Source organism: Arvicanthis niloticus, chromosome 9 (assembly GCF_011762505.2).
Source record: "Arvicanthis niloticus isolate mArvNil1 chromosome 9, mArvNil1.pat.X, whole genome shotgun sequence".
In the NCBI taxonomy this organism is placed as follows: Eukaryota; Metazoa; Chordata; class Mammalia; order Rodentia; family Muridae; genus Arvicanthis; species Arvicanthis niloticus.
Genome location: NC_047666.1, coordinates 9,889,492 through 9,917,406, shown reverse-complemented (window position 1 = coordinate 9,917,406; position 27,915 = coordinate 9,889,492). Strand labels below are relative to the sequence as shown.

Here is a 27,915-nt window from a genome sequence, read left to right as displayed (position 1 = left end):
GATGTAAATATGTCTTGGATTTTAATCCAAACCTATTAGATCTTGTAGTAAATTTCTGTGGCCATGATTGGCCAATCACTTTCAGTGCTTTCTTATAATTTTTCTGTTGGCATTTTTGCCTGTTGGTTGACACCAGCCACTCTCATGCACTGCCCAGGCATTTGTTTTTTATTTTCTGTCTACTTTGCATGGTTTCCTCCTGCCTGGCCCAGCTGCTTCAAATTTATTAACCAGGCCTTTGCCTTGTGACTGAACTGCATCAGACAGGCAGGAGGAGCAAGATGGAATCACAGACCCAGGTCCTCATGTTCCTGCTGCTCTGGGTATCTGGTAAGAAATTTAAAGTATTAAAATATTTTCAAAGTTTCATCTTCGTATAAGAAATTTGCAATATGTGCCAGTGTGCAATATTTCCTACATAATAATGTTCTGACATTATGACATTATAAGGACATTTAAATGACAAATTTCAACTGTTATTATAATCTGTGTTTGTGTATGTATGTGTGTCCACTGTCTATTCATTATTGCAGGTACCTGTGGGGACATCATGATGACTCAGTCTCCATCCTCCCTGGCTGTGTCAGCAGGAGAGAAGGTCACTATGAGCTGCAAGTCCAGTCGGAGTCTTTTTTGGAATGGAAACAACTACTTGGCCTGGTACCAGCAAAAACTAGGACAGTCTCCTAAACTGCTGTTCTATTATGCATCCACCAGAGCATCTGGGGTCCCTGATCGCTTCATAGGCAGTGGATCTGGGACAGATTTCACTCTGACCATCAGCAGTGTGAAGGATGAAGACCTAGCAGTTTATTACTGTCAACACCATTATGATAGCCTTCCCCCACACAGTGCTTCAGTCTCCTACATAAAACTCCTTGAGTGTTTAAACAGATGTGTACATGACATGGCCCTGGGCATGCACACTTCCTTCTTCTGCTTCAGAGCTGGCATGCCTGAATTAATGAAGAAAAAGTTTTATAGAGCCCAGTAAAAAATAATGTGTTCAATGCCTCTTATGTTTTTTGGTATAAAAATACTACACACCAAAATGTAGAAAAAACCTACAGTATTATTTTTCTATTCCCCCTGTAAAAATTTACCACAAACTATGTTGATTGAATATGAGGGATTTATCTTTTTGTAATTCTATAAACTTGGTATTCAATATAATACCCTATGGGCTGATGTGGTGATGTCGGTAAACTGTGTTCTGGTTAGAAGTATATAGAAAAAATTGTTTTTTGCATTTTCTAGTTCCTAGATATAGGAGGAGCTAGGGTGGGAGGAGTAAGGAGAGGAAGAGGAAAAGAAAGAGGAGGAGCTAGAGAGAGAGCAGAGATTTAGGAGTGATGGAGAACCTTGCAGGTATGGAGATCAGTCATGGCTAACAACTTTTATTTAGGTTAGCTAATTGGAAAACAACTCTCTTTTTATGGGCATATTGTTCTTGAGCATTACTAAATATATAAAGCCTTTGATTAATCTTTTAGTACTAGAGTCTCAGTTTCTTACTGGGTCCGCATGGATGGCAGGATGGTCTGGGCAATGCTCAGCCTTGCAGAGACAGTGTTGAAGATAGGCAGAGCCATCTCCCACGATGGTGTCTCGTGGGTGGCAGGGCTGGTGTTTCTGGCTTGCCTTTTCTAGCTGCAGCACACATGTGGCCTCTGGCCACCTAACATGGCTGTGAGCTAGGCAGAGCTGCCAAGCCTAGACAGTTGACTTGACTGGTGACCATTTTTAAATAATTACTACAACACCTAGAAGGTTTTTTATTACTTCCTTAATGATATCCATCTTTTTAAAACTTTATTTCTTTTTTATAAGTTTTTTATTAATCATTCCATTTGTTTACATCTCACATGATAATCCCACTTTTCATTTTTTCCTCTACCAACCCCTCTTGCTACATATGCCCTCCCCCTCTCCTTTGCTTGTATGAGTGTGGTCCCACACCCACCCATACTCTCCTGCCCCACTGCTCCAGCATCCCCATACACTGGGACATCAAATCTGCCCAGGACCTAAGGCCTCCTCTTCCTATTGCTGTCAGGCAAGGCAATCTTTTGCTACATATGTATCTGGAGTCATGGATTCCTTCAAGTCCACTCCTTTCTTGGTGGTCTAGGGAGCACTGGATGGTCAGGACTGCCTATGTTGTTTTTTTTCAATTCGGTTGTAGCCCCCCTCTGCTCCTTCAGTCCTTCTGCCAGCTCCCCCACCAGGTTCCCTGATGGTCTGATGGTTTCATCCAAGCATCCACATATGCACTGGTCTGTTACTGGCTGGACTTCCCAAGGAACCACCACAGTAGGTTCCTGTCAGCAAGCGCCTCTTGATCATGGCAACAGTGTTTGGTTTGGTGTATGCAGATATGATGGATACCAGGGTGGGGAAGTCCCTGGTTGGCCCTTCTTTTAGAGTCTCTTCCTTTTTTTGTTTCTGATCTTCCTTTGGACAGGAACATTTCTGGGTTAAAATTTTGAGATGGGTGGGTGTCCCTATCCCTGTACCGGGAGGCCATACCTATCTACTGAAGGTGATCTCAATTGGTTCTCTCTCCCCCTTCTCTGTGCAGTTTGAGTAAAGTCATCCCTGATGGGACCTAGGATCCACATGTTTCCCTGGTGCTGGGACCCTCTAGTGGCTATCCCCAATTCTTCACCCCTCCTCTACATATTTTTGTTCAATTTCCTCACCCTTTCTCTGTACCTCTCTCCCATCTCCTCCAATTTCTGATACTGCCACCTTTATTTCTTGCCCCTTCTTTATCCCTCCCTGGTCCCACTCTTTCTCTACCTTTCACAACCATTCTGTTTCCCACTCAATGCAGGAATGAAGGATTCACACCCTGGTTTCCTTATTTCTACACTCCATATTGTCAGTGGTACCTATGGTACAATCATGGGCGTTGTGAGCTTTGGGGCTAATATCCACTTATTAGTGAGTACATACAATGTGGGTTCTTTTGTGTCTGTGTTACGTTACTCAGGATAATATTTTCTAGGTTCATCCATTTGTCTGTGAATTTTTTGAAGTCATTGTTTATAATTGTTGCTTAGTACTCCATTGTGTAAATGTACCACGTTTTCTGTATCCATTCCTCTGTTGAAGGACATCTGAATTCTTCCCATTTTCTGGCTATTATAAATAAGGTGGCAATGAACATAGTCGAGCATGTGTCCTTGTTATATGTTGGAGCATCTTTTGGATATAGGCACAGGAGTGGTATAGCTGGTTCCTCCAATAGAACTATTTCCAATGTTCTCAGCAACAAACAGCCTGATTTCCAAAGTGATTTTACCAGCCTGCAGTCCCACTAGCAATGGAGGAATGTTTCTCTTTCTCCACATTTGTGCCAACATCTACTGTCACCTGTGTTTTTTATCTTAGCCATTCTGACTAGTGTGAGGTGGAGTCTCAGGGTTGTTTTGATTTGTATTTCCCTGAAGACTAAGAATGTTGAACATTTCTTTATGTGCTTTCTTTTTTATTGAATATTTCATTTATTTATATTTCAAATGTTATCCCCTTTCCAAATTTCCCCTCTGCAAAACCTCTATCCTATCCCCCCTTACCCTGCTTCTATAAGGGTGCTCCTCTCCCACCTATCCACTTCCACCTCACCACCCTAGCATTCCTTTACACTGGGGCATCAAGCCTTCACAGGACCAAGGGTCTTCCCTCCCATTGATGCCACATAAGGCCCCTTCAGCTCCTTCAGTCCTTCCCTTAACTTCTACATTGAGGTCCCCATACTTAGTCAGATGGTTGGCTGCAAGTGTCTGCATCTGTATTGCTCAGGATAAGTGTCTGCATCTGTATTGCTCAGGATCTGGCAGACTCACTCAGGAGACAGCTGTATCAGGCTTCTGCCAGCAAACACGTCTTGGCATCTGCAATAGTGTCTGGGTTAGGTGTCTGAATGTGGGATGGATCCCGATGTGGGGTAGTCTCTGGATGGTGTTTCCTTCAGTCTCTGCTTCAATCTTTGTCACTGTATTTCCTTTAGACAGGAATGATTCTGGGTTAAAATTTTGAGGATGGATAGGTGTCTTCATCCCTCAAATGGGGGGGCATGTCTCACCACTGGATATGGTCTCAACAGGTTCTATATCCCATCTGTGGGGTGTTTTAGCTAATGTCATCCCTGTGGGGTCCTGGGAGGCTCTTGTTTTTCTGGCTTCTGAGACTTTTTGTTGCTACCCCCATTTCCCCATTCTCCATTGCTACACACCTCTGTTCAATTTTCTAAGCCCTCTGAACATCTACTCCTTCTTCTCCTATACCTGATTCTTACCCATTTTCCTCCTCCACCACTTCTCTTCCCCCAAGACTCTCCCACTCTCTACTTCTTTTGATTATTTTGTTCTTCCTTCTAAGTAGGACTGAAGTATCCACTCTTTGGTCTTCCTTCCTCTTGAGCTTCATGTGGTCCATGAGTTCTATAGTGGGTATTTCATGCTCTTGGCCAAATATTCACTTATCAATGAGTACATACCATGTGTGTTCTTTTGTGACTGAGTTACATTACTCAGGATAATATTTTCTTGATCCATCCATTTGTCTGTGAATTTCATGAAGTCATTGTTTTTAATAGCTGAGTAATATTTCATTGTTTAAATGTACCACATTTTCTGTATTCATTTTTGAGGAACATCTGGGTTGTTTCCAGCTTTTGGCTATGATAAATATCGCTGCTATGAATGTAGTGGGACATGTGTCCTTGTTATATGTTGGAGTATCTTCTGGGTATATGCTGAGGAGTGGTATAGCTGGGTCCTCAGGTAGTACTATGTCCAATTTTCAGAGGAACCACCAGACTGATTTCCAGAGTGGTTGTACCAGTTTGTAATCCCACCAGCAATGGAGAGTCTTCCTCTTTCTCCACATCCTTGCCAGCATCTGCTGTCACCTGAGTTTTTGATCTTAGCCATTCTGATTTGTGTGAGGTGGAATCTCAGGGTTGTTTTGATTTGCATTTCCTTGATGACTAAGGATGCTGAACATTTCTTTATGTGCTTCTCAGCCATTAGAGTTTCTTTAGTTGAGAGTTCTCTGTTTTGCTCTGTCCTCCATTTTTAAATAGGGTTATTTGGTTCTCAATAGTCTAACTTCTTGAGTTCTTTGTATATATTGGATATTAGCCCTCTACTGGATGTAGGTTTGGTAAAGATCTTTTCCCAATGTGTTGGTTGACATTTTGTCCTTTTGACAGTGTCTTTCATTTTATAAAAGCTTTTCAATTTTATGAGGTCCCATTTTTCCTTTGTTACTCTTAAACCATGAGCCATTGGTGTTGTGTTCAGGAAGTTTTCCCTGTGCCCAAGTGTTCGAGGCTATTCCCCACTTTCTGTTCTATTAGATTCAGCATATCTGGTTTTATGTGGAGATTCTTGATCCACTTGTCCTTGAACTTCATAAAAGGAAATAAAAATGTGTCAATTTGTATTCTTCTACATGCTGACCTCCAATTAAGCCTGCATCCTTTGTTGAATATGTTGTCTTTTTTTCCACTGGATGATTTTACCTTCTTTGTCAAAGATCAAGTCACCATTGGTGTGTGGGTTGATTTATGGGTCTTGAGTTCTATTCTGTTGATCTATTTGCCTGTTTCTGTACAAATACCATGCAGTTTTTACCACTATTGCTCTATATTATAGTTTGTGGTAAGGGATGATGATTCCTCCAGAAGTTCTTTATTGTTGAGAATAGTTTTTGCTATCCTAGGTTTTTTGTTATTCCAAATGAATTTGAGAATTGCTCTTTTTAAGTCTATTAAGTATTGAGTTGGAATTTTGATGGAGATTGCATTGAATCTGTAGACTGTTTTCAGTAAGATGGCCATTTTTACTATATTAATCCTTCCAATCGATTAGCATGGAAGATCTTTCCATCTTCTGAGGTGTTCTTTGATTTCTTTCTTCAGGGACTTGAAGTTCTTGTCATACAGATCTTTCGCTTCCTTGGTTAGAGTCACACCAAGGTATTATATATTATTTGTGACTATTGTGAAGAGCCTCATTTCCTCAATTTCTTTCTTGACCCATTTTTTTCTTTGAGTAGAGGAAGCCTCTCAATTTGTTTGATTTAATTTTATATCAAGCCACTTTGGTGAAGTTGTTTATCAGGTTTAGGAATTCTCTGGTGGAATTTTTGGGGTCTCTTAAGTATACTATCATATCATCTGCAAATAATGATATCTTGACTTCCTCCCTCTTCATTTCTATCCCTTTGATCTCTTTTTGTTGTATAATTGCTCTGGCTAGAACTTCAATACTATATTGAATAGGTAGGGGGAGAGTGGGCAGCCTTCTCTTGTCCCTTTTAAAAATGGGATTGTTTTGAGTTTCTCTCCATTTAGTTTGATGTTGGCTATTGATTTGTTGTAGATTGTTTTTATTGTATTTAGGTATGCACCTTGAGGTTCTGATCTTTCCAATACTTTTAACAGAATGGATGTTTTATGTTTTTAAAGGATTTTCAGCATATAGTTAGATGATCATATGTTTTTTTCCCTTTGAGTTTTTTTATATAGTAGATTACATTGATGGATTTCCATATATTGAAACAGCCCTGCATTCCTGGGATAAAGTCTCCTTGATCACTGTGCATGACCATTTTGATGTATTCTTGGATTCAGTTTGTGAGAATTTTATTGAGTAATTTTGAATCAATATTCATCAGGGAAATTGGTCTGTAGTTCTCTTTCTTTGTTGGGTCTTTTAGAATTCTGCACTAAAACCATCTGGCCCTGTGTTTGTTTGTTGGTTTGTTTGTTTGTTTATTTGTTTGTTGGTTAGGAGATTTTTAATGACTGCTTCTATTTCTTTAGTGGTTATAGGACTGTTTATATGGTTTATCTGATTGTGATTTATCTTTGGTACCTGGTATCTACTTAGAAAATTGTCCATTTCATCCTGATTTTCCACTTTTCTTGCGTATAGACATTTGTAGTAAGATCTGATGACTTTTTTCAATTTCCTCAGTTTTTTCATTATGGTTCACATTTCATTTCTGATCTTCCTAATTTATATACTGTCTCTGTGACTTTTGGTTAGTCTTGCTAAGGGTTGATTTATCTTGTTGAGTTTTTCAAAGAACAAGCTCCTGGTTTTGTTGATTCTTTGTATAGTTCTTTTTGTTTCTACTTGGTTGATTTAAGCCCCAAGTTTGATTATTTCCTGCCACCTACTACTATTGGGTGTATTTGCTTTTTTTTGTTCCAGAGTTTTCAGCTGAGCTGTTAAGCTACTAGTGTATGGTCTCTCCAATTTCTTTATAGGGGCACTCAGAGCTATTATGAGTTTTCCTCTTAGCACTGCTTTCACTATATCCCATAAGTTTGGATATGTTGTGCCTTCATTTTCATTGAATTCTAAAAAGTCTTTAATTTCTTTCTTTATTTCTTCCTTGACCAAGTTGTCATTGAGTAGGGTGTTGTTCAGTTTTCACATGTATGTGGGCTTTCCAGTGTTTTTGTCATTATTGAAGGCAAGTCTGAGTTCATGGTCATCTGATAGGATGCATGGGATTACAGCAATCTTATTGTATCTGTTGAGGCCTCTTTTGTGACTGAGTATATGGTCAGTTTTTGAGAAGAAATCATGAGGTGCCAAGAAGAATGTATACTCTTTTCTTTTATGGTGAAATTTTGTATAGATATCTGTTAAATCCATTTGCTTTATAACTTCTTTAAGTTTTACTGTATGTCTGTTAATTTCTGTTTCCATGGTGTGTTCATTGGTGACAGTGAGGTGTGGGAATCTCCAACTATTATTATGTGAGGTTCACTGTGTGCTTTGAGCTTTACTAAAGTTTGTTTTATGAATGTGGGTACCCTTGCATTTGCAGCATAGATGTACAGAGTTGAGAGTTCTTCTTCATAGTTTTTTCCTTCGAGGAGTAGGAAGTGTCCTTCCTTATCTTTTTTGAGACTACAAAACACAGAACTATTTTTAAGAAAACTACAGAGTGGAAAAATGGAGCCTTCTCCCCCCTATTAGTGGCTTAAAGCACAACACTGCTCAGAGGGTGACCCATCCTTGGAGTTTGGACTACACAGTGTTAAGTGTAAAAACAAGTGACTGACAGCATTCTCAATGCATGGAAGTTAAGCAGATTTCTAAAGGCCCCACTACCTGGATGCTCTGAGACCTAGTAGAAGCCATCACTTCATGTTATGTACAAGTCTTCTTTTGGCTAGACCATGTAGCACTAACTACCAAGGAAGATTGCTGGTCTGAGTGCAACTAGGGAGCAACTGTTTGTAGCTAATTTTTCCCTGGCTGGTGTAGAGTCCTCCTTTGGTCTTATGAACAGTACCAGCCCTTCTATGGGAGCTGGCGATGGCCCTTGAAGATCCTGCCATGTGGCAGAACATCTCCAGAGCTAACTTCCAGGTAGATAAAAAGGTCTAATAGTCCCAAATGGTTACCTGACCACCTGACATCATTACTCCATATGCAGAGAGAAAGAATAAGCAATGTGCATTAGAGAGGTTTATTTCAGCAATTAGTGAGTGAACTTTCTTTTCTCAAAGGGAAGGAAGATGACAGAGTAGTCACTGAATCAATCCTCAAGGGCAAACCATTTTATCTTTAGCATCTCATATTTTATTTAGATAACACTTTGCTGATAGGACCAAGAATCATTTCTGCTGTAATCAGCTCTCATGCTTCTTGTCTAGCAGTGAATCAGCATCCAATTACTTATTCATACTTGAAGGGAACATGAGCCTGTTAACTAAGAGGCACCTAGTGTGCTAATCAAGGATTCCAAAGTGCTACATAGAGTATTCTATGCATCATGAAAGGAAACTTAAGTCTTCATGGTAGAATTACTGGTTAAATCATCTCTATGGAAAAGTACTAAATCGAAAAAAACTACCATTCCTGTAGTATAAAATATATTTTGCATTAGAACTTTCATATTAGTCGTAACTTAGATGTCTCTTTGAACAGCATGCTAGCTAGCAAGAGAAAACTGTGCAGCCTTGCCCAGCACCTCAGCTTTTCCTGAGAGATGCAATACAGTAGTCAGGACCATCCCTACCAACAGCATCATGCCAAGAGAGTGCCAAGATGGTCATTTTTCATAAGAAACGAAAGAAAAAGAAACTTGTAACCATCCGCCAAATATGTTCCAAGCTCAATTCTGAAATATTTAAAATGTAAAAATATAAAGCCTTCTCCTAAAGTCTCCTAGAAACAGATCTCTATTTGCATTACATACAATCTCTAAAGGCCTCAACATCCAGTCCTAATGGACACCCCTCTACTTGCTCTCAAGAGAACTCAAAAGATCTGATCTCTCTGTATGGGACACAGAAGTTGAGTTACACACTCTAGTTTCATCTGACAAAGAACTGAGAAATTGCTTCAACTGAAAGAAATAGTTAAGCAAGAAATGACAAACTAAAACTGAATGGAAATCCTATGGTTATCAAAGCAGGAAAGGAATGGACAGAATGTGTGTATCTTCTTAGAAGTGGAAAGGTGGTAACTGCCATGTTGTCACACCAAGAACCCAAGGGAATTAGAGCAAGTTCATGACGGGTACGGACATGTTCAAATGTCTTATCTTGTTTCTGAACTTCAATGTCTGTCAGGGGCATCTCTGTCTATACACTAAAGGCCTGGAATCAGCCATAGGCCTGAAGACAGCAGTAGGCCTAACATGTCTGCCTGCTAGCACAAAGTCTTGGGTCTCTGTGGAATAACACTAGAACAGATGGCTAGAAGCTATTGTAAACAAACAGATAGTTGCCAGGCTGTAGTCATAGACCTTGTAGATAGGTGACCTTAAGTAGATAGTACCAACTTAGATTAGGACAAGTGAATCATAGGCAGAGTCATAATGGCCTGTCCCCTGAACCTTCACCCAGATGACACACTGTTCTGGAAGATATCTGTACTCCTCCTGAACACCTATGTTCCTGTGCCATCCCCTTCCCCACATCCTTTTTGTGTATATAATCTTTGTGTGAAAAAGTAAAAATTGCGATCTGATCAGCCTATAGACAGATCACTGTTTTTTTTTTTTTTTTGCATCCTTGCCTGTTACTCCCTCTTCCCCTCTCTCTTTCAGGCGATCTCCCTGGACCCCTGTTTAATGCCCTGCTGGACAGGACAAATGTCAACCAAAGTATAGGTGTGACTAAACATAAACACTAAAAGTCTCCTTTCTTAATTTGTAATGTGTTGGGGGGCAGAATTCTGGGTTCTCAAAATGAAATACAAATACTGGATGTAACAGATGAAATACATTTTGATGCAATCAAAAATCTAACAGATAACCCAAGGAGGGGATTCCAAGGAATTCACTTAGTTTTTCAAAGGAACAAAGAAGGCTGTGTCCTGCTAAACTTGGATGGATGGAAAGGCCAAGTAGTGCACCCCTTGCATGTGGCCCAGTGCTGCTTCCTGGTTCTCTTTGCTTCTTTTGTGGTTTTCTTTGTCTAAAGTCTCTAAACACAGGTCTGTGGTATCTTGTGTGCTGGTCAATGTCTTTTGTTTGGCAAATGGGAATTGCAACCATCAAAGACGACTCATCTACTTCGATGGTAAATCAAACACAATCCTTTTTGATAGTCAAAATTCTCAGCTGTCTGGATTCTCCTCCTCAGGACTTTGGCCCAAGAGGAGCACTGTAGAGGCACCTAGACAGGGCTCCTACAGAAATGGTCGGCGCACACCAGGTCACACAGCCTGGGCCTAGGACTCCTGGGCCTGGGCCACATTCTGGCCTTTTTTCCTGAGATTGCCTTTCACCTTCACAAATTCTGGGGCATTTTCTTGCTCTTCTTGTAATTTCTGCTTCTCAAGTTCAAGCTGCTCCAGCTTTTGCTGTCACTTTAATAGTTCTATTTCCAGGTCAGATTTCTTCTTCTGAGCTTCTTCCTTTTTCTGCTTTATCACTTGGTCTCCTCTTCTCTTTTCCACCACCTTCTGTAGTTCTGGTTTATTCTGAGGGGCAATACTCCTTTTTTGATTCAAAAGAAGCTCTCTGTGGAGGGCTTGATAATTTTGGGATGTTTTACAGGACTGATTAGCTTCTGGGTCCTAATTAGCTCAAGATTGTCATCTTCTATGTAGTCTGGCTTGGCCATAACCTTTCTTGGAATGAGATAGGAGTCCCTGAGGTCCTCAAGTGGGCTTTCTGATAGCATCCTCTGTCCCAGCTTAGGGCACTGGTACTCTTGATGAGACTCTTCTTCCTTTGACTGATACAGACAAGCGAACATCAGCCTCCATGTCCACTTCTCTCCTTCTCCATCTCCACAAGCTCCTCCTCTTCCTTCTCTCAGTATATGTCATTTTATTGGGAAATGGAGTTCATTGATGTTAAGAGACATTAAGGAATAGTGATTGTTGCTTTCTGTTTTTTGTCATTAGAGGTAGAATTATGTTTGTGTGGCTATCTTCTTTTGGATTTGTTGAAAGAAGATTACTTTTTTGTTTTTTCTAGGGTGAACTTTCCCTACTTGTGTTGGAGGTTGTTGCGGTAAATCTCTCGCCCATTGGAAGTCCATAGAAGAAAAGACACAAGTCAATAAGTATCAAATGAATGCTGCATGCCTAGATTGGGCAGATTTACCATTAAACTACACTATTCCCTGGCTATGAGAGCTCTTAACAACTTGCGGTTTCCTAGGTCTTCTTCATCTTCTCTCTCTCCACCAACTCCCTCTGCCTCGCCAACTGCCAACTCCGCTGCTTCTCCCTCCTACGGCTCCCTAGTCTTTCTCTTTTCCTGCCTCTGGCTCCTTCCACTCCTTTTCTACTGCCCAATCACTGGCTGTAGCCTTTATTTAACAAATTTGATTGGACAGAAGGTTTACAAGATTCACTCCTCCTTCGCAGCCCCTCCCAGGAGTGGAGTTATCATGACAACAAGAGGCTAGGGCTATCCACCACAGGAGGTTTCCCTCTATAATCTTCTGTAGGCCTGGATTTGTGGGAAGATTTGTGTAAATTTGGTTTTGTCATGGAATATTTTTGTTTCTCCATCTACAGTAATGGTGAATTTTGCTGTGTATAGTAGCCTATGCTGGCATTTGTGTTCTCTTAGGGTATGTATGACATCTGCTCAGGATCTTCTAGTTTTCATAGTCTCTGTTGAAAAGTCTGGTATAAGTTTGTGGATAGTTCCTGCAGTGGTGTTTCACCAAAGCTGTAGGCTGAGGCAGGAAATAGGTCTGGCCATTATGGACAGCTCCTTATGGCAGCAGTATGCTAAGGCAGGAAAGGAGTACCACCATGGACAGCTTTTGAGGGGTTGCTCCTGCTAAGGCAGGTGGACAGGCTGCAGGCTGAGGAGATGTCTTGGTGTTGCCATTTTGACAGCTCCTAGGGACATTTCACCCCCTGTGAGATGGGTCCTGAAGGAGAGTCTGAAACAAAAAAATTTTATATGGGTGTGTATGTTTTGTGTCCCTGAACATTTAGTAATTAATTAATTAATTAATTTCCTTACTAATGGTGATCACTATTAAATTTCTCAAAAATTGTTTTAGGTTTATTAAATTTTGAATAAATGGTACTACTAAAGATTTGAAGAAACACTTTCTATTTATTTAAAATAAAATAACCTTATACATTTAGAACTGTTGGTTATCTGATTTTCAAATATGAATACTTTCAAATATGAATACTTAAGAAAACACCATAATATTTTCTTTCTTTTTTTTTATAGCACAAAGGCACTTTTTAAATCACTGAATTACCAGGCAACCATTCTATTCTCTTGAATACAGTGTTCTGGGGTTATAAACAATGAAATGTTCTTGAGATATAAAACAGCATCCTTAAGAAATTTATGGTTTTGACTTTTGATCATGTTATTATAGACAGGAGCAAAGTCCTAGTGAGAAAGTACCTCAACTACATTTTATACATACAGTAACAGTTTAAGTCTGTGTATAAATTTAACAATAAAGTACTACTTATGTATTGAATGTATTGACTCTGTGATGTGAAATTTTGTTTCCAACAAATACATCTATCATTCTATTGTGTCTCATCTCAGGAATGTGTTTTTCAAGATGTTTACATTGCTTCTTTTGTGTTTATAAAGAAGCTAAGAATGAAAATTTTGTCTCTGAAGAAATACCTCAAACAGAAATATTCCCTCTATTGCCCAACTCATTCTTAATTTGATCTAAAATGTTTGGTATCAGAAATCATTTTATATGATTTCACAAACGAGTTGTACCTTTATGAAACCATCTGGAACTTGATACCTCAGACCTCAGTGAAATGGTACTCCTCCATAATGTGATTGTTGTCTTAGATTTTCTTTTCTTTTTTTTGGATATTTTATTTACATTTCAGATGCCATCCCCTTTCCCCAATATCCCTTTCTAGAAAACCCCTATCCCATGCCCCCCTTTTTTGCTTTTATACAATTTTTTAAAATGTTAATCAAAGGCTTCTTAAGTTTGGTAATGCTCAATCAGTAGTGTAACCCAATACCCAACTTAGATATATCAACTATCTTTGACTGGTGGAGATACATGAACATCTGCCTCCCATCCCCTCCCTCTCTTTCCCTTTCTCATCACCTAGCTTCTCCTCTCCTTCTTCTTCTCCTCTCCTTACTCCTTCTCTTCCTCTCACCTTAGCTCCTCCTACATATCGCCCTTCCTGTTAAAATAAAACTTTTCTCTCAAAATACAATTAGAGCATAATTATACCAGTTTGTACCAGTGAGGTACAAGATAGTCCTAATACCCAGTCCATCATTTTGTTGACTAACCAGAACCTCTGTCATCTCTCCTAACTAAAACACTTAGTTCTGAACCTGGCTTTTTTCTTGGCTTTAGAATGAATGTCAGCTGAAAACCATCACCTCAAATCTTTTCTCTCAAAGTAAATAGCCAAGATTGGCTATGAGACTATATGTTTTCTACTTGGTGTTCTGTAGGCTTGTACATTATAATATATCTCATTCTTTAGGTTATGGATGTTTTCTTCTATGATTTTGTTAAAGATGTTTTCTGGCTCTTTGATCTGTGAATCTTCACTCTATTCTATTTCTATCATTTTTATGTTTGATCTTTTTACTGAGTCCCACATTTCCTGGATGTTTTGGGTTAGGAGTTTTTATGCTTTGTATTTTCTTTGACTGTTGTGACAAAAATCTTCTATGGTATTTTTTATGCCTGGGATTTTCTCTTCTACCTTTTGTATTCTGTTGGTGAAAGGAAAGCTTTCAACCACTGTCTGGAGCTCCCAACCTCTTTCCTGTGTTTTCTATCTCCAGGGTTCTCTCCATTTGTGATTTCTTTATTGTTTCTATTTTTAGGTCTTTGACTGTTTTGTTCAATTTCTTCACTGGCTTGATTGTATTTTCTTGTATGTATTTAAGGGATTTATTTGTTTTCCCTTTAAGGGTTTCTACCTGTTTGTCTGTGTTTTCCTATATTTATTTAAGGGAGTTATTTATATCCTTCAGAGGGCACTTACCTAAACTCCCTGCTCCTTATCTCCTGTCCTTGCTGGAAAATTAACTATATTGACATATACTCATAATACATAGTGTTGAGTTATTGCAAAATCTCACATGCTGTCAATGTCTTTGATTTTTAATTGAAGCCAGTAATGAAAGAATCTAAATACCTGTTTCAGAGCTCTAAATTTGTTCTTGAGCTTCTATGTTGACTTCATTCCCAGTGATTGCTTTTTGTCTTTTATGGTACTCGTTGGCCTTTCATTTAACATGGATATTCTCACAACCATGTGTCCAGGCAATTTGCTTCTTTATTAAATGACTACTTTGCATAGGTCCCTAGAGGCCAACCCAGCTTCCCATGATTTATAAACCAGGCTTTTGCAGTGAGATCTGAATTAAATCAGACAAGCAGGGACCTCAAGATGGAGTCACAGACACAAGTCTTCATATTCCTGCTACTCTGGTTGTCTGGTGAGACATTAAATAATTTTAGAATATCTTAAAATAGTTCATTTGTAATGAAACAGCTATTTTCTATAGGAAGTCAATAGTAAGCAGACAATTCATTAGAAACATTTTAGATTCTATCATTTGTATCATGAAGTTTTTGTGTGTATAGGTGTATCCCCATTGTTTATTTCTGTTTGCAGGTGCTGATGGAGACATTGTGATGACCCAGTCTCCCAAATTCATGTCCACATCAGTAGGAGACAGGGTCACCATGACCTGCAAGGCCAGTCAGAATGTGGGTACTGCTGTAGCCTGGTACCTTCAGAAACCAGGGAAGTCTCTTGAACTGCTTATCTATGGGGCATCCAACCGGTACACTGGTGTCCCTGATCGCTTCACAGGCAGTGGATCAGGGACAGACTTCACTCTCACCATCAGCAATGTACAGGCTGAAGACCTGGTAGATTATTACTGTCAGCAGGTTACAACTATTCTCCCACAGTGATTCAACCTCCTACAAAAACCTCCTCTGAGATCTAAACAGCTGCTTGCACTACATATCCTCAAACCTACACACTTCCACTTCTGTGTGAAGCTGCTATACTTAATTGAAGCAAAGTTTGGTAGAAAATTAATGAACAGATTCTTTGAACTTGAAAGTCCTTATGGAAAAATGAGGTGAAGATATTTTTGTCTTTTTTTTTCTCATGTTTAAATTCTCTGTGTTGAACATGACAATTTTATTATCTTATATTCTGGGGTGAAAAATTTAACCACTAGTGTCCATGGGCTAAAAGCAAAAGCCTCTGCTATATTTCCACTGGAGGATATAGAAATGAGCCTGGCTTTTGTTTTGCTCAGCTTTAAGAGTTCTCCGTCTCTCTTTGAATCTTGGCAATATCCCTCAATTTATCCTTTTGGTTAAGTTTATATATTTACACATATAATATTTGCTTTCATAAAAATATAAAATTATATCATGTATTTTGATAGTCTTCTTTCCCTTGTTTCTTCTGTCACCAGCTTTCCCTCCAACTAATGTACTTCCAATCTCTAGTCTTCCACCTATTTACATGTGACATACACATGTGCTCACTAACATACACATACAAACACACAGTTTTTTATGAATCTGTAATAATCTAGGATGCAAAAATCAGAGAAAGCATGATGTTTGCCTTCTTAAACAACATATCTGATCTATGCGTACTATTATTAGGCCACATCTGCCTCTGCTTTCTTCTTGTCTACTCTCATAGATCCACACATCCCTAGACCTGCCACTTCCCCTTCTGCCTGCAGCTGCTATGCCTAACTGTTTCAAAGTTTCAAAGAAAATTAATGAACAGATCATTTGAATTGGAAAGTCTTATCTAAGTACTGTGATACCTCATTCTATAGTACACTACACTAATGGTGAGAATAAGTTTGTATTATGAGAGTTGTGTTTGTTTTTCTGTCTTATAATAATTAACAGTGTTTGATATTTATTGAGGGAAATACTTTGTACTTCAATAAAAACACTATGTTAACTAATCTCAAACATTCATTAAGTTAAATTAGTTGAAAACATTTTGTTCTTGTTATTCAGTTTTGAGTTATGTATCACCACTTGTGAAACAGGCAAGTGGATTTTGATTTCACAAAATTCCACCTGTCTCTTCCTTAGCTCTGGGGTCAATGGTATGGGCCACCACACCCAGCCTTGAGCATCAGTTTGAATCACAGTGTTGGAACAGGAACAGGAGTTTTTTAGGTTAAAAAAAAACAGTTGTTTGAGAACTGCAGATATCTTCCATCAATATTCATGCTTGCTTCCAGTATAGACAGGATAAACACAGATGTGTCAGGTGTACTTGATGAAAAGCATTAGTTTGTGTGGACTGTGCTAGTTTGTTGCTTCTACACAGTGATTATCTTAGAAAAACACCTAAAGAAAGGAACATTTATTTTATCTCATTGTGTCAGTCCATGGTAGTTTGTCTTCATTGCTGTGGGTCAAAGGTGTTGCTGGCTTTCATGGAGGAAGTGCATGGCAGGAGAGTTCTGCTGATGTCATGGTAGCAAAAAACCAGAGAGCAGAAGGGGCAAGGGACAAGCCCTACTTTCTTCCTCTCCCTCCTCCTCCTCCTCCTCCTCCTCCTCCTCCTCCTCCTCCTCCTCCTCCTCTTTTCTTCTTCATTCTTCTCTCATACGTTACATGTTAACCATTTTCTCCCAGCATCCCTATCATCCCTCTCAAGATTCACTGCTCATCTGTTTCCCTTAAAACAATCAACCAAACAACCAAAGATACAAAGAAACAAACAAACAAACAAACATAAAACTGAACATGGATATAAACTGAACATAAGATAACATGTTATAAGACTGAGCATACACCTTCATACCACACTGGCTGAAGCAATCCAGTAGGAGGAAAATGGTTACAAGACAAGGCAAAAGAGTCAGACAAGGACATCCTCCTCTTTCACTGCTAGGATTCCAACAGGAACACCAAGCTACACAAACCTTATGTATATGTAGAGGATGTAGCTTATACATTGTCCTATAGAGTTCCATGAATGTCACTTCAGTCTCTGTAAGGTCTTATAAGCCCTAATTAGGTGATTCTATGAGCCTTGTTCTCATGGTGTCCTTGACTCCATTGGGTCCTACTATCCTTTCTCTTCCTTTTTTACAGAACTCCCCTGGGTCTGTCTAGTGTTTGCTTTGTGTTTCTGCATTTAATCTCATAAGATCCTGGATGACATCTTTCTGATGACAATTAGGTTGGACCTATCTAGGTTGGACCTATCTCTGAGTATAGCAGAATGTCATTAGTAAATATTTCATCAAATTTTCTTGTTTCAGTTGTGTTTGGTTCTATCATCAGATAATCGGTTGTCCGTCCTCTGGTTCCTGGCCACCCTGTCAGTGTCAAGCATGGGCTCAGGCCCCTAGAATGGGATCATTCGTTGGTTGGACTTTTGCAAAAGTTTTGTAACATTGTTAACCCCAGCACAACTTGCAGGGTGGAGAGGTTGTGGTTCAAAGTTTTGTGGTTGTGTTGGTATCCCAGTCCCACCACTGGATGTCTTGCCTGATTATAGAAGATGGCCAATTTAGGCTCAATATCAGCCATTACTATGCATTTTTACTAGAATTATTTTCATAAATTCTAGGGAGTTTCTGCTGTAGTATGTTTCCACTTTGTCCCCCCCAATAGACCCCAATTTCAGTCACTTCCACAATACTCTCTTGCTCCATACAGCCCCCAACTGATTGCTTCTATACCCATACCTACCTTTCCCTAATCCACATGTAATACATATTCTATTTCCCCCTTCTTAGATAGATTCAAGCATATGTCCTTCCTTGTAACCTAAGTAACCTTCCTTGTTACTTAGCTTTTTTGACTCTGAATTTTAGTATAATTATCTTTTACTTAACAGTGACTATTTGTACATTAATGAACACATACCATGCTTGTTTATCTGGGTGTAGACTACATCACTCAGGAAGATTTTTTGTTTTTGTACTTTCACACATTTGTCTTCAAATCTCATAATGCTATTATTATTAATTTTTAAAATCTGAGCAATTGTTCATTGTGTAAAGTTACTACAATGTATCTTGAAGTAGCTTAATTCCCAGTTTTCCTTTTTGTTTTTTTAATGTTTTTTGTTTTTTAAAATTTTTTATTGGATATTGTATTTACATTTCAGATTTTATCTCTTTACCCCATTTCTCCCACCACCCAAGAACCTCCTATCCCACCCCCATCCTCCTGCTTCTATGAGGATTTGCCCCCACCTACCCACCCACTCCTACCTCCCTACCCTCGAATTCCCACCACTCAGTGTTCAGCCTTCATGGGACCAAGGATCTCCTCTCTCACCTATGCCTGACAAGGCTATCCTCCCCTACATATACAGATGGACTCATGGGTCCTTCCTATGTGCTCCTAGGCTGGTGGATTAGACTCTGGGGAGCTCTGGTTGGTTGGTGTTGTTGCTCTCCTCATGGGGCCACCAACCCTTTCAGCTATTTCAGTCTTCTCTCTAACTCCATTGGAAGCCCTTGATCAGATCAGTGGTTAGCTACGAGCATCTGCCTCTGAATATGTCAGACTCTGGCAGACCTCTAAGGAGACAGCTTTATCAGGCTCTTGTCAGCATGCACTTCCTGATAGCCACATCAGCGTCTACCTTTGGTGACTGTACATGGGATGGTGGAATGGTCTCCAGATGGCACATTTTACACATTTGTCTGCAAATCTCATAATGTTATTATTATTATTTTTTTAAAAATCTGAGCAATTGTTCATTGTGTGAAGTTACCTCAATGTATCTTGAGGTAGCGTGATTACCAGTTTTCTTAGGGAATATACTGATTTTCATAGCTGTTGTAGAAGTTTGCACTCATATTAATAATGGAAGATTTTTCTTCTTGCTTCCTATTCTTTCCAGCATGAGCTGTCACTTGTGTCTTTGATAATAGCCATTCTCACAGGTGTAAGATGGAATCTCAAATAGTCTGATTTGCATTTCCCTGAAGGCTAGGGATGTTTAATATTTCAAGTGTTTCTCATCCATTCAAGATTCTATTGCTTAGATGTGTACATGATTTTTTTTTAAGTCTGATTTTTAATTTTCAAACTTGGACATAAGTTACAGTAATCAGACCAAAAGGAAATTACCCATGTATGTATGTGTATTATATAAAAGTAATTCACAAAATTAAAATATCATATTAATTTTCAATTATTTTATTTAGTTAAGAAATTCAATATTATAAAATTTTAATTTTAAAACTAAAAGCAATTTTAGTAAAATATAGTAATTTTGTGAGTTAGTATTTAAAACAACAAACTTTAGCATCAAAATAAGTCTCAGAATTTATTTAAAATGAAGATATACCATATCTGAATCTATGGCACACAATGAAGACATGACTAAGGGGAAAGTTTATAGCACTAAATGCCTACCTCAAAAATTTTGAGGAATATCAGGTTAACAACTCAATGATAAGCCATATTCTTTGCTTTGAAAAAATGAACAATAACAACAGAAACCCATAAAACAGTCGACAAGAATTATAAATCAAAATTATGGTATAAATTAATAATATTATTTCCTTTTTCTGTCTTAGAATTTAAATAGTTACAATGACTATGGCATACACATTTATTTTGTTTTTTATAGGAAGGAACATAGGAAAGATAGTATGTTAATATAAGAGTTAGATGACAATTATAGTTCAGCATTGACCTAGACTCCAATTTGTGGAGTAAAATTTATTTTATTTCTTTCATTTCTTCAGTAACACGTACGTCATTCAACAATGTATTGTTTAATTGAAAAGGATTTATGTGCTTAATGAGTCTTCTATTGTTGTTTATATCTAGTGGTCGGACAAAATGGAGGGTATCGTTTCAATTTTTCCATGTTTGTTCAAACTTCCTTTATTTCTTACTATGCAATCAATTTTGGAAAAAGTTCCATGAACTGCCTAGAAGAATGTATTTTTTTCAGTATTTGGGTGAAATGTTCTACAGATGTCAAATCATTTGTTTTATAATGTAATATACTCTGTACTTTTATATTCTATTATTATATAATGCTTCTTTGTTACTTTTTTTCTGGATGACATGTCTATCTGTGAGTGTAGGACATGCATGTCATCCAGTATCACTTTGCTGGAGTTAGTCTGTAGTTTATGATCTCATCATATTGTTTTAAGTAACTGGATATGCCTATGTTGGTTTTGTATTTTTTTATACTTGTAATATTCTCTTGATGGACTCATCTGTTATCACACAAAAAGTACCCATCTTTATTTGTTCTAACTATTTTGCATTTAAAGTCTATTTTTGTTAGACACTAGAATATCTATACATCCTACCAACATTGCACTATATTATGGTTATTCATTTGATTGTGGGATTGAAAATGGGAGAGGAGCAATTAGAAGCTCAAAGGAAGTCTATATTTAGCAGCTGGTGATCTGTTCCAAGAACTGCTGCTGCTGATACCATATCATACATTTCATAGCATCGTATATTATCTATGCTTTCATAAATTATCAGTTCAAAAACGTAGGTAAACTGAAAAGAAACAACCATTTATTTTAGATCAAACAATTCAAGTAAATTTAATTATTAAAGTTACTAGTATTTATTATTTAGCAAATGCACTATTTATAGAAAAAACTATACAAAATATATATTTATAATTTGATTGTAAGTCATTATTTCAGTGTATTTTGTGAAAGGTGCTTCATTATCACATTTATCCCAAAGTGAGTTTTAAGCATGTATTTGGGTATATGCTGTTTTTCTTCCTACCCTTTTTCTGTTTCTTTGTTTCTTTCGTTCTTTCTTTATTTATTTATTTCTTTGTTTCTTCTTTCTTTATTTCTTCCTTTCTTCATTTGTAAGCAATCCAGCCATTGTTGTTCCCCCCTTTTGTCCCCCCCCCAGCTTCTTATCTCCCTTTTTCCCCTTGCCTCTGAGAGGGTGCTCTCTTCCTCACCAGGCCTCCCCCTACCCTGAGGCCTCAAGTCTCTGGAGGATTAGGAGCCCACTGAGGCCATACTAGGCAGTCCTCTGCTATAAATGTGCCAGGGTGATCAGACCAGCCTGTGTATTCAGCCTGTTTGGTGGCTCATTCTGTGAGCTTCCTGGGGTCTGGGTTAGTTGACACTGCTGGTCTTCCATTGTGATTGGCCTCCCCTTCAGCTTCTTCAATCCTTCCCCTAATTCAACCATAGGGGTGTCTGACTTGAGTCCAATAGTTGGGACTGTCTCTATGAGTTGCTGTCTCTGTCAGTTGCTGGTAAGGCTGCTCAAAGGTCAGCCATGCTATGCTCCTTCCTGCAAGCACATCATAGCAACAGTAACAGAATATGTGGTTCATTTACACAATAGAATGCTATTTATCTATTAGAAATAAGGACATTATGACTTTTGCAGGCAAATGAATGGGACTAGAAAATATCATTCCAAGTATGTAACCCAGCCAGAGCCAAAAGGGCATACATGGTATGAACTCACTGATAATGCAGCATGTCCATGGTACAACCCACAGACCATAAGAAGTTAAAGAAGAAGAAATGCCCAAGTGAGGATGCTTCAATCTCACTTAAAAGAAGGAATAAAATAATCATGTGATGCAGAGGGAAGGAGAGACCTGGGGGAGAGGAGATAGAAAGGTGAAAAGGTCAGAATCAGGAATTAGGGGAGACAGGAGAGGTCCACGAGAATGGATGATAATATGCAGCTGCTGGAGGTGGGGTGTAGGGGTAAACTTTAGAAAGTCCCAGAGACCTAGCATGAGGGAGACTCCCAGGACTCTTTGTTGGTGTCCTTAACCAAAATTCTCAATAGTGGAAATGTGGAATCTGAAGAGACCCTATATAGCAGTTAGACAGGGGCCAGTGGAGGGATGAAGACACTAGGGTTCATTTACACATTCTCCTCCATCCAGTCTATGTCAGTGTTCAGTAGTACACAAGTTTACTTTTTCATTGATTTTCTTTATTCTCCATCATGATTATTGAGTTAGAAGGCATTCGTGGAACTTAAGAGATGTCTCATTGATCAAGTGCATTGTTTGGTTGCCCTTCCAGAGGATCTACATTCAATTCCCAGCACACACATGGTGGCACACATTGATTCATAACTCCAGTTTCACAGCCTCTGACTCCTTTACATGGCTCCTGCAGGCACCAGGCACATATATTACACCTAGACATGCATGTATACAAAAAAGTAATAAACATGAGAATATTAAATAGAAACCAATCATATTATTTTTTTCTACCAGTATGCCATTACAGCTGCTGAAGCTGATAGATTATGAATGAATGTGTGCATCTTGGAATATATCTTTTGTGCATTTTGGAATAGTTGTCAAAGAGCCTTCAGAGATGACTGGCTGCTTTGAGTTCTCCAACCTCATCCTTTTATATAGATTTAGAGAAATTGTGCAGGCCCCTATGAGATGTGCAGCACCTGTGGAATCTTGGCCTCCTTAAGCAGGGTACATTTTGTTCATGAATGTCAGTTTATGTTTAGTTTTTATATACCTTGAATGAAAAAATATACTTCCACATTCTCAAGCATCACCCTGCTGATAATCAGTGAGATATTTGTCTCAGGTCCACTGCCCCATATAACCTGTTGGCAATGCCAGGTAGAGGCTTTATAGTTCAGGATTTGGAGAGACTGGACTGGTTTTTGAAGAAGTCAAAACAAATAGATGTTTCCATTAGTATATATGGGATGTTATGAGTAGACCTGAGAAGATATACAGAGGGTCTTAGATAAATAGGGAAGAAGTTCACTTGAGAAAGAAATTCAAAGTCATATGCAGTATGGTCATCTATTTCATTGGACCAATATTCACAATGTTTAGTTGTAGGTCTCTGCATCTGTTTTTGTCAGCTGCTGGGTGGAGCCTCTCAGAGGATATGCTAGGCTCCCCTCTATGCCCTTTTAGCCTCCCCATCTTGGCCTGCTGGGTCCTCCAGCATGCCCAGCAGCTGTGAGGTCTGACCTTTCCCTGCTGTGCTCCATCTTCAGGTCCACACAGTCACCAGCAAACATGGAGACCTGCAGCCATCAGAAACTACCAGGCAAGACTCTAAACCCAAATCCCTGTCTGTTGGCCTTTCCAGGAAAACCCGGCAGGGAGTTTCCTCTATCTTCTTTGCACTTCATGTCCTGGTCCACAGCTCTGCCTGCTTCCAGGATATCCAGGTCAGTTTCCCATGTCCAAATCACCTGCCCTCTTCTCCAACAAGCCCAGCAACTGTGAGGTCTGCCCTGTCCTGTGTTTCATCTTCTGCTCCATACCTCTACCAGCAATCCTGGAGGCCTGCAGCTGTCAGGGACTACTGTCTTTGTTTCCATCTCTGAAAGCCTGCTGCGAACAGGACATCCAGAAATCTGAAGTCATCAGTGACTACCAGCTCTGCCTCTATTCCTGGAAGCCTACTGCCACTCAGAACAACCAGCTTTACTTGCAATCCCTGTGGGCTGCCACCATCAGGAGACTTTACCAGCTTTACCTGTATCTTTGAATGTCTGAGGGACCATCAGGCCTGCCAAAACCAGAGATTGGGAGCCTTCTCTTTCTTTCTTTCTTTCTTTCTTTCTTTCTTTCTTTCTTTCTTTCTGTCTGTCTGTCTGTCTGTCTGTCTCTTTCTTTCTTTCTTTCTTTCTTTCTTTCTTTCTTTCCTTCCTTCCTTCCCTCCTTCCTTCCTTCCTTCTTTCCTTTCTTCCTTTCTGTCTTTTATTGGATATTTTATGTATTTACATTTCAAATGTTATTCCCTTTCCCAGTTTTCCCTCCAGGAATCCCCTATCCCATTCCCCCATCCCTTGCCTCTATGAGGGTGCTCATAGCCTTAATAGGACCAAGGGCCTCTCCTCTCATTGATGCCTGACAAGGCCATCCTCTGATACATATGCAGCTGGGACCACGGGTCACTCCATGTGTACTCTTTGGTTGGTGGTTTAGTCCCTGGGAGCTCTGGGGGGCGGGGAGTCTGGTTGGTTGATATTGTTGTTCTTCCTAAGGGGTTCCAAACCCCTTAAGCTGATTGGGAGCTTCCTTAATCCACAAGCTGTCTCTCTGTTATGTTGGTATGTTAGTGGTTTATAGATGACATTTGAATATGCTTATCACAAATCATTTAATGTTTGATACTTGGAAAGTTGATGTATAAAATTATATATTTAGTGCAAATCAAAAGAAAATGCATATTGATTAAATGCATATTTAATTTCAATAATATTCTGGTTTCATGTTAGCACATTAATATCAGATGAATTATTTACTTTGGATATCAAATACCATGAGCTGTCTTGTAGTCAGTTGATTAATGATATACATCTGAAAACCTTGTCTCCATGCATAGATTAGACTGGCCTAGAACTTATGTAACTAAGGCTGGCTGTAATCTCACTGTTCTTTTGCTTCTGTCTCTTCAGTTCTGGGACTTTTGTCATGATATTTTGATTACTATTCTGTTTCTTATATGTTACACATAAAACTAGATTTATAATTCACCTCATATATACTGTCATAATTCACTAACCTGAATTCAGGTGGTTACTTCGTGCCTATTAATCTTCCTTCACACTCAAACATTTTTTTCTTTGGATGTAAACAATCTCTGATGTTATAGTCTACTGGTCTCTGTAAATTCATTATTTGATTTAGGGTGGCTGTGCCCCTTCTGGAGAATTTTTGAAGAGTGAGCAAGGCCATATTTAGCCAGTTTTAATACTGCTAATTTCTAGACTTCTTTAGAATATGCTTTTGTGGAATAAATCTTTTGGTATTGCTGGTTTCCAGCATGATAAGGTGAAGAAACCTAGTTTATTTTATTCTCCACCATTTCCCCAAAGTTAGAAGCCCTGAAGTTGTGGGAAACATGATTGTCAGTTTCCATTGGGTTTGTTTTTACTTTGAGATTAAAGCTTTACTGATCCTGGGCTTAAGCTAATGTCCCCCAGCATTCCCACAGAGCTAATTTTGGTTTCTTTTTGCATCTCTGTCCCATGTTTACTTTGGAAGTCAGGGCCTTAGTATCTGAGGCACTGTTAATATTCTCATTATAAGGGTAGATTTTGAGATGGGAGACAATGAACAAATTTAGCTGCAATACTTTTTGACTTTCCTCTTTCCCTTCCTATCCATCAGTATCTTTTATAGAAAAATTTTCTTACTTTGTTTTTTTTTCCTGTGTTCTTGTGATTTTCTCAGCATATCTCATATTGTCAGGGGCATCTCTGTCTATATACTAAAGGCCTGGAATCAGCCATAGGCCTGAAGACAGCTGTTGGCCTAACATGCATGCCTGCTAGCACAAAGTCTTGGTCTCTGTGGAAAAACACTGGAACAGATGGCTAGAAGCTATTGTAAACAAACAGCTTTGATAGATAGTTGCCAGGCTCTAGTCAAAGACCTTATAGATAGGTGACCTTGGTAGATAGTACGAACTTAGATTAGGACAAGTGAATCATAGTTGGAGTCATAGTGTTATGTCTCCTGAACCTTTACCCAGCTGACACACTATTCTGGAAGATATCTGTACTCCCCCTGAACACCTATGCTCCTGCATCATCTCCTTCCCCACATCCTACCTTTTTGTGTATATAGCCCGTGTGTGAAAAAGTAAAAATTATGGTTTGATCAGCCTATAGACAAGCTGTGTTTTCTTTGCATCTCAGCCTGCTACTCCCCCCACCCCCATTCTCTTTCAGGTGATCTCCCCGGACCCTGGTTTAATGTCCTGCTGGACAGGACATCATCTAGAATGGTTAATCTGAGATTGGTCTTCTAAAATTTTTACAAAGTCACCTGATTTAAATATGTCTTGGATTTTAACTCAAACATATTAGATCCTGTAGCAGATTTCTGTTGGCCATGAATGGCCAATCAGTTTCAGTGTTTTCTCATGATTTCTCTGACAACATTTTTGCTTGTTGATTGACACCAGGTACACACACACACACACACACACACACACACACACACACACACACTCACACTGCCAAGTCATTTGTTTTTCACTTCCTGTCTGCTTTGCATGGTTTCCTCCTGCCCAGCCCAGCCCAGATATTCAGAATTTATTAACAAGGTCTTTGCATTGTGACTGAACTGCATCAGACAGGCAGGAGGAGCAAGATGGAATCACAGTTCCTGATGTTCCTGATGCTCTGGGTATCTGGTAAGAAATTTAATGTATTAAATTTTTTTCAAAGTTTCATCTTCATATAAGAAATTTGCAATATGTGCCAGTGTGCAATATTTCTTACTTAATATGTTCTGACATTAAGACATTATAAGAACATTTAAATGACAAATTTCAACTGTTATTATAATCTATATTTGTATATGTATGTGTGTCCACTGTCTATTCATTATTGCAGGTACCTGTGGGGACATTGTGATGACCCAGTCTCCATCCTCCCTGGCTGTGTCAGCAGGAGAGAAGGTCACTATGAGCTGCAAGTCCAGTCAGAGTCTTTATTGGAGTGGAAGAAACTACTTGGCCTGGTACCAGCAAAAACTAGGACAGTCTCCTAAACTGCTGATCTACTATGCATCCACTAGAGCATCTGGGGCCCCTGATCGCTTCACAGGCAGTGGATCTGGGACAGATTTCACTCTGACCATCAGCAGTGTGCAGGCTGAAGACCTGGCAGTTTATTACTGTCAACACCATTATAACAGCCTTCCCCCCACAGTGCTTCAGTCTCCTACACAAACCTCCTTCAGCATTTAAACAGATGTGTACAGGACACAGCCCTAAGCATGCGCACTTCCCCCTTCTGCTTCAAAGCTGGCATGCCTAAAATACTGAAGAAAAAGTTTTATAGATAGCAGTAAAAAAGAATGTGTTCAATGCTTCTTATGTCTTTTGGTATAAAAATTCTATACACCAAAATGTAGAAAAAAAAACAGAATCTGAAGGAGAGGTTGTATGGAGACCATTCCACCTGGGTATTCATCCCAGGTGCAGTCACCAAAAATAGACACTGATATGGATGACAGGAAGGGAATCATGACAGCAGCCTGACAAGGCTTTCTCCTTAGAGGTCCCCCAGAGTCTGACATACTCAGAGGCAGATACTCACAGCAAAGCATTAATCTGATCAAGGATTCCCAATGGAGAAGTTAGAGAGTAGACTGAAAAAGACAAAAAAGGTTGGTGGCCCCATGAGGAGAGCAACAATACAAACCAGCCAGAGCTCCCCAGGGTCTAAACCACCAGCCTAGGAGCACATATGGAGGGACACATGACTGCAGCTGTATATGTAGGGGAGGATGGCCTTGTTGGGCATAGGTGGGAGAGGAAATCTTTAGTCCCATGAAGGCTGAACACTGAGTGTGTGGGGTGGAATCTGAGGGTGGGGAGGGGGAAGTGGGGGGTAGGTGGGTGCACACCCTCATAGAAGCAGGAGGAGGAGGAGGAGATATGGGGCTCCTGGTTGGTGGTGGGAATGGGGTA

General features: G+C 39.3%; 2 pseudogenes and 1 gene segment (V, D, J or C); 2 read left to right on the top strand and 1 right to left on the bottom strand.

Annotated features, from left to right (window-relative positions):
• The first annotated feature begins 228 nt into the window (after positions 1–228).
• LOC117715040 (immunoglobulin kappa variable 4-1-like) lies at positions 229–1,009 on the top strand. The segment is given in 2 exon segments: positions 229–330; positions 534–1,009. Coding segments are annotated over 2 exon segments (510 nt in total).
• Positions 1,010–10,718: 9,709 nt separating this feature from the next.
• LOC117715039 (protein FAM107B pseudogene) lies at positions 10,719–11,128 on the bottom strand (annotated as a pseudogene).
• Positions 11,129–26,853: 15,725 nt separating this feature from the next.
• LOC117714859 (immunoglobulin kappa variable 4-1 pseudogene) lies at positions 26,854–27,189 on the top strand (annotated as a pseudogene).
• The last annotated feature ends 726 nt before the right edge of the window (positions 27,190–27,915 follow it).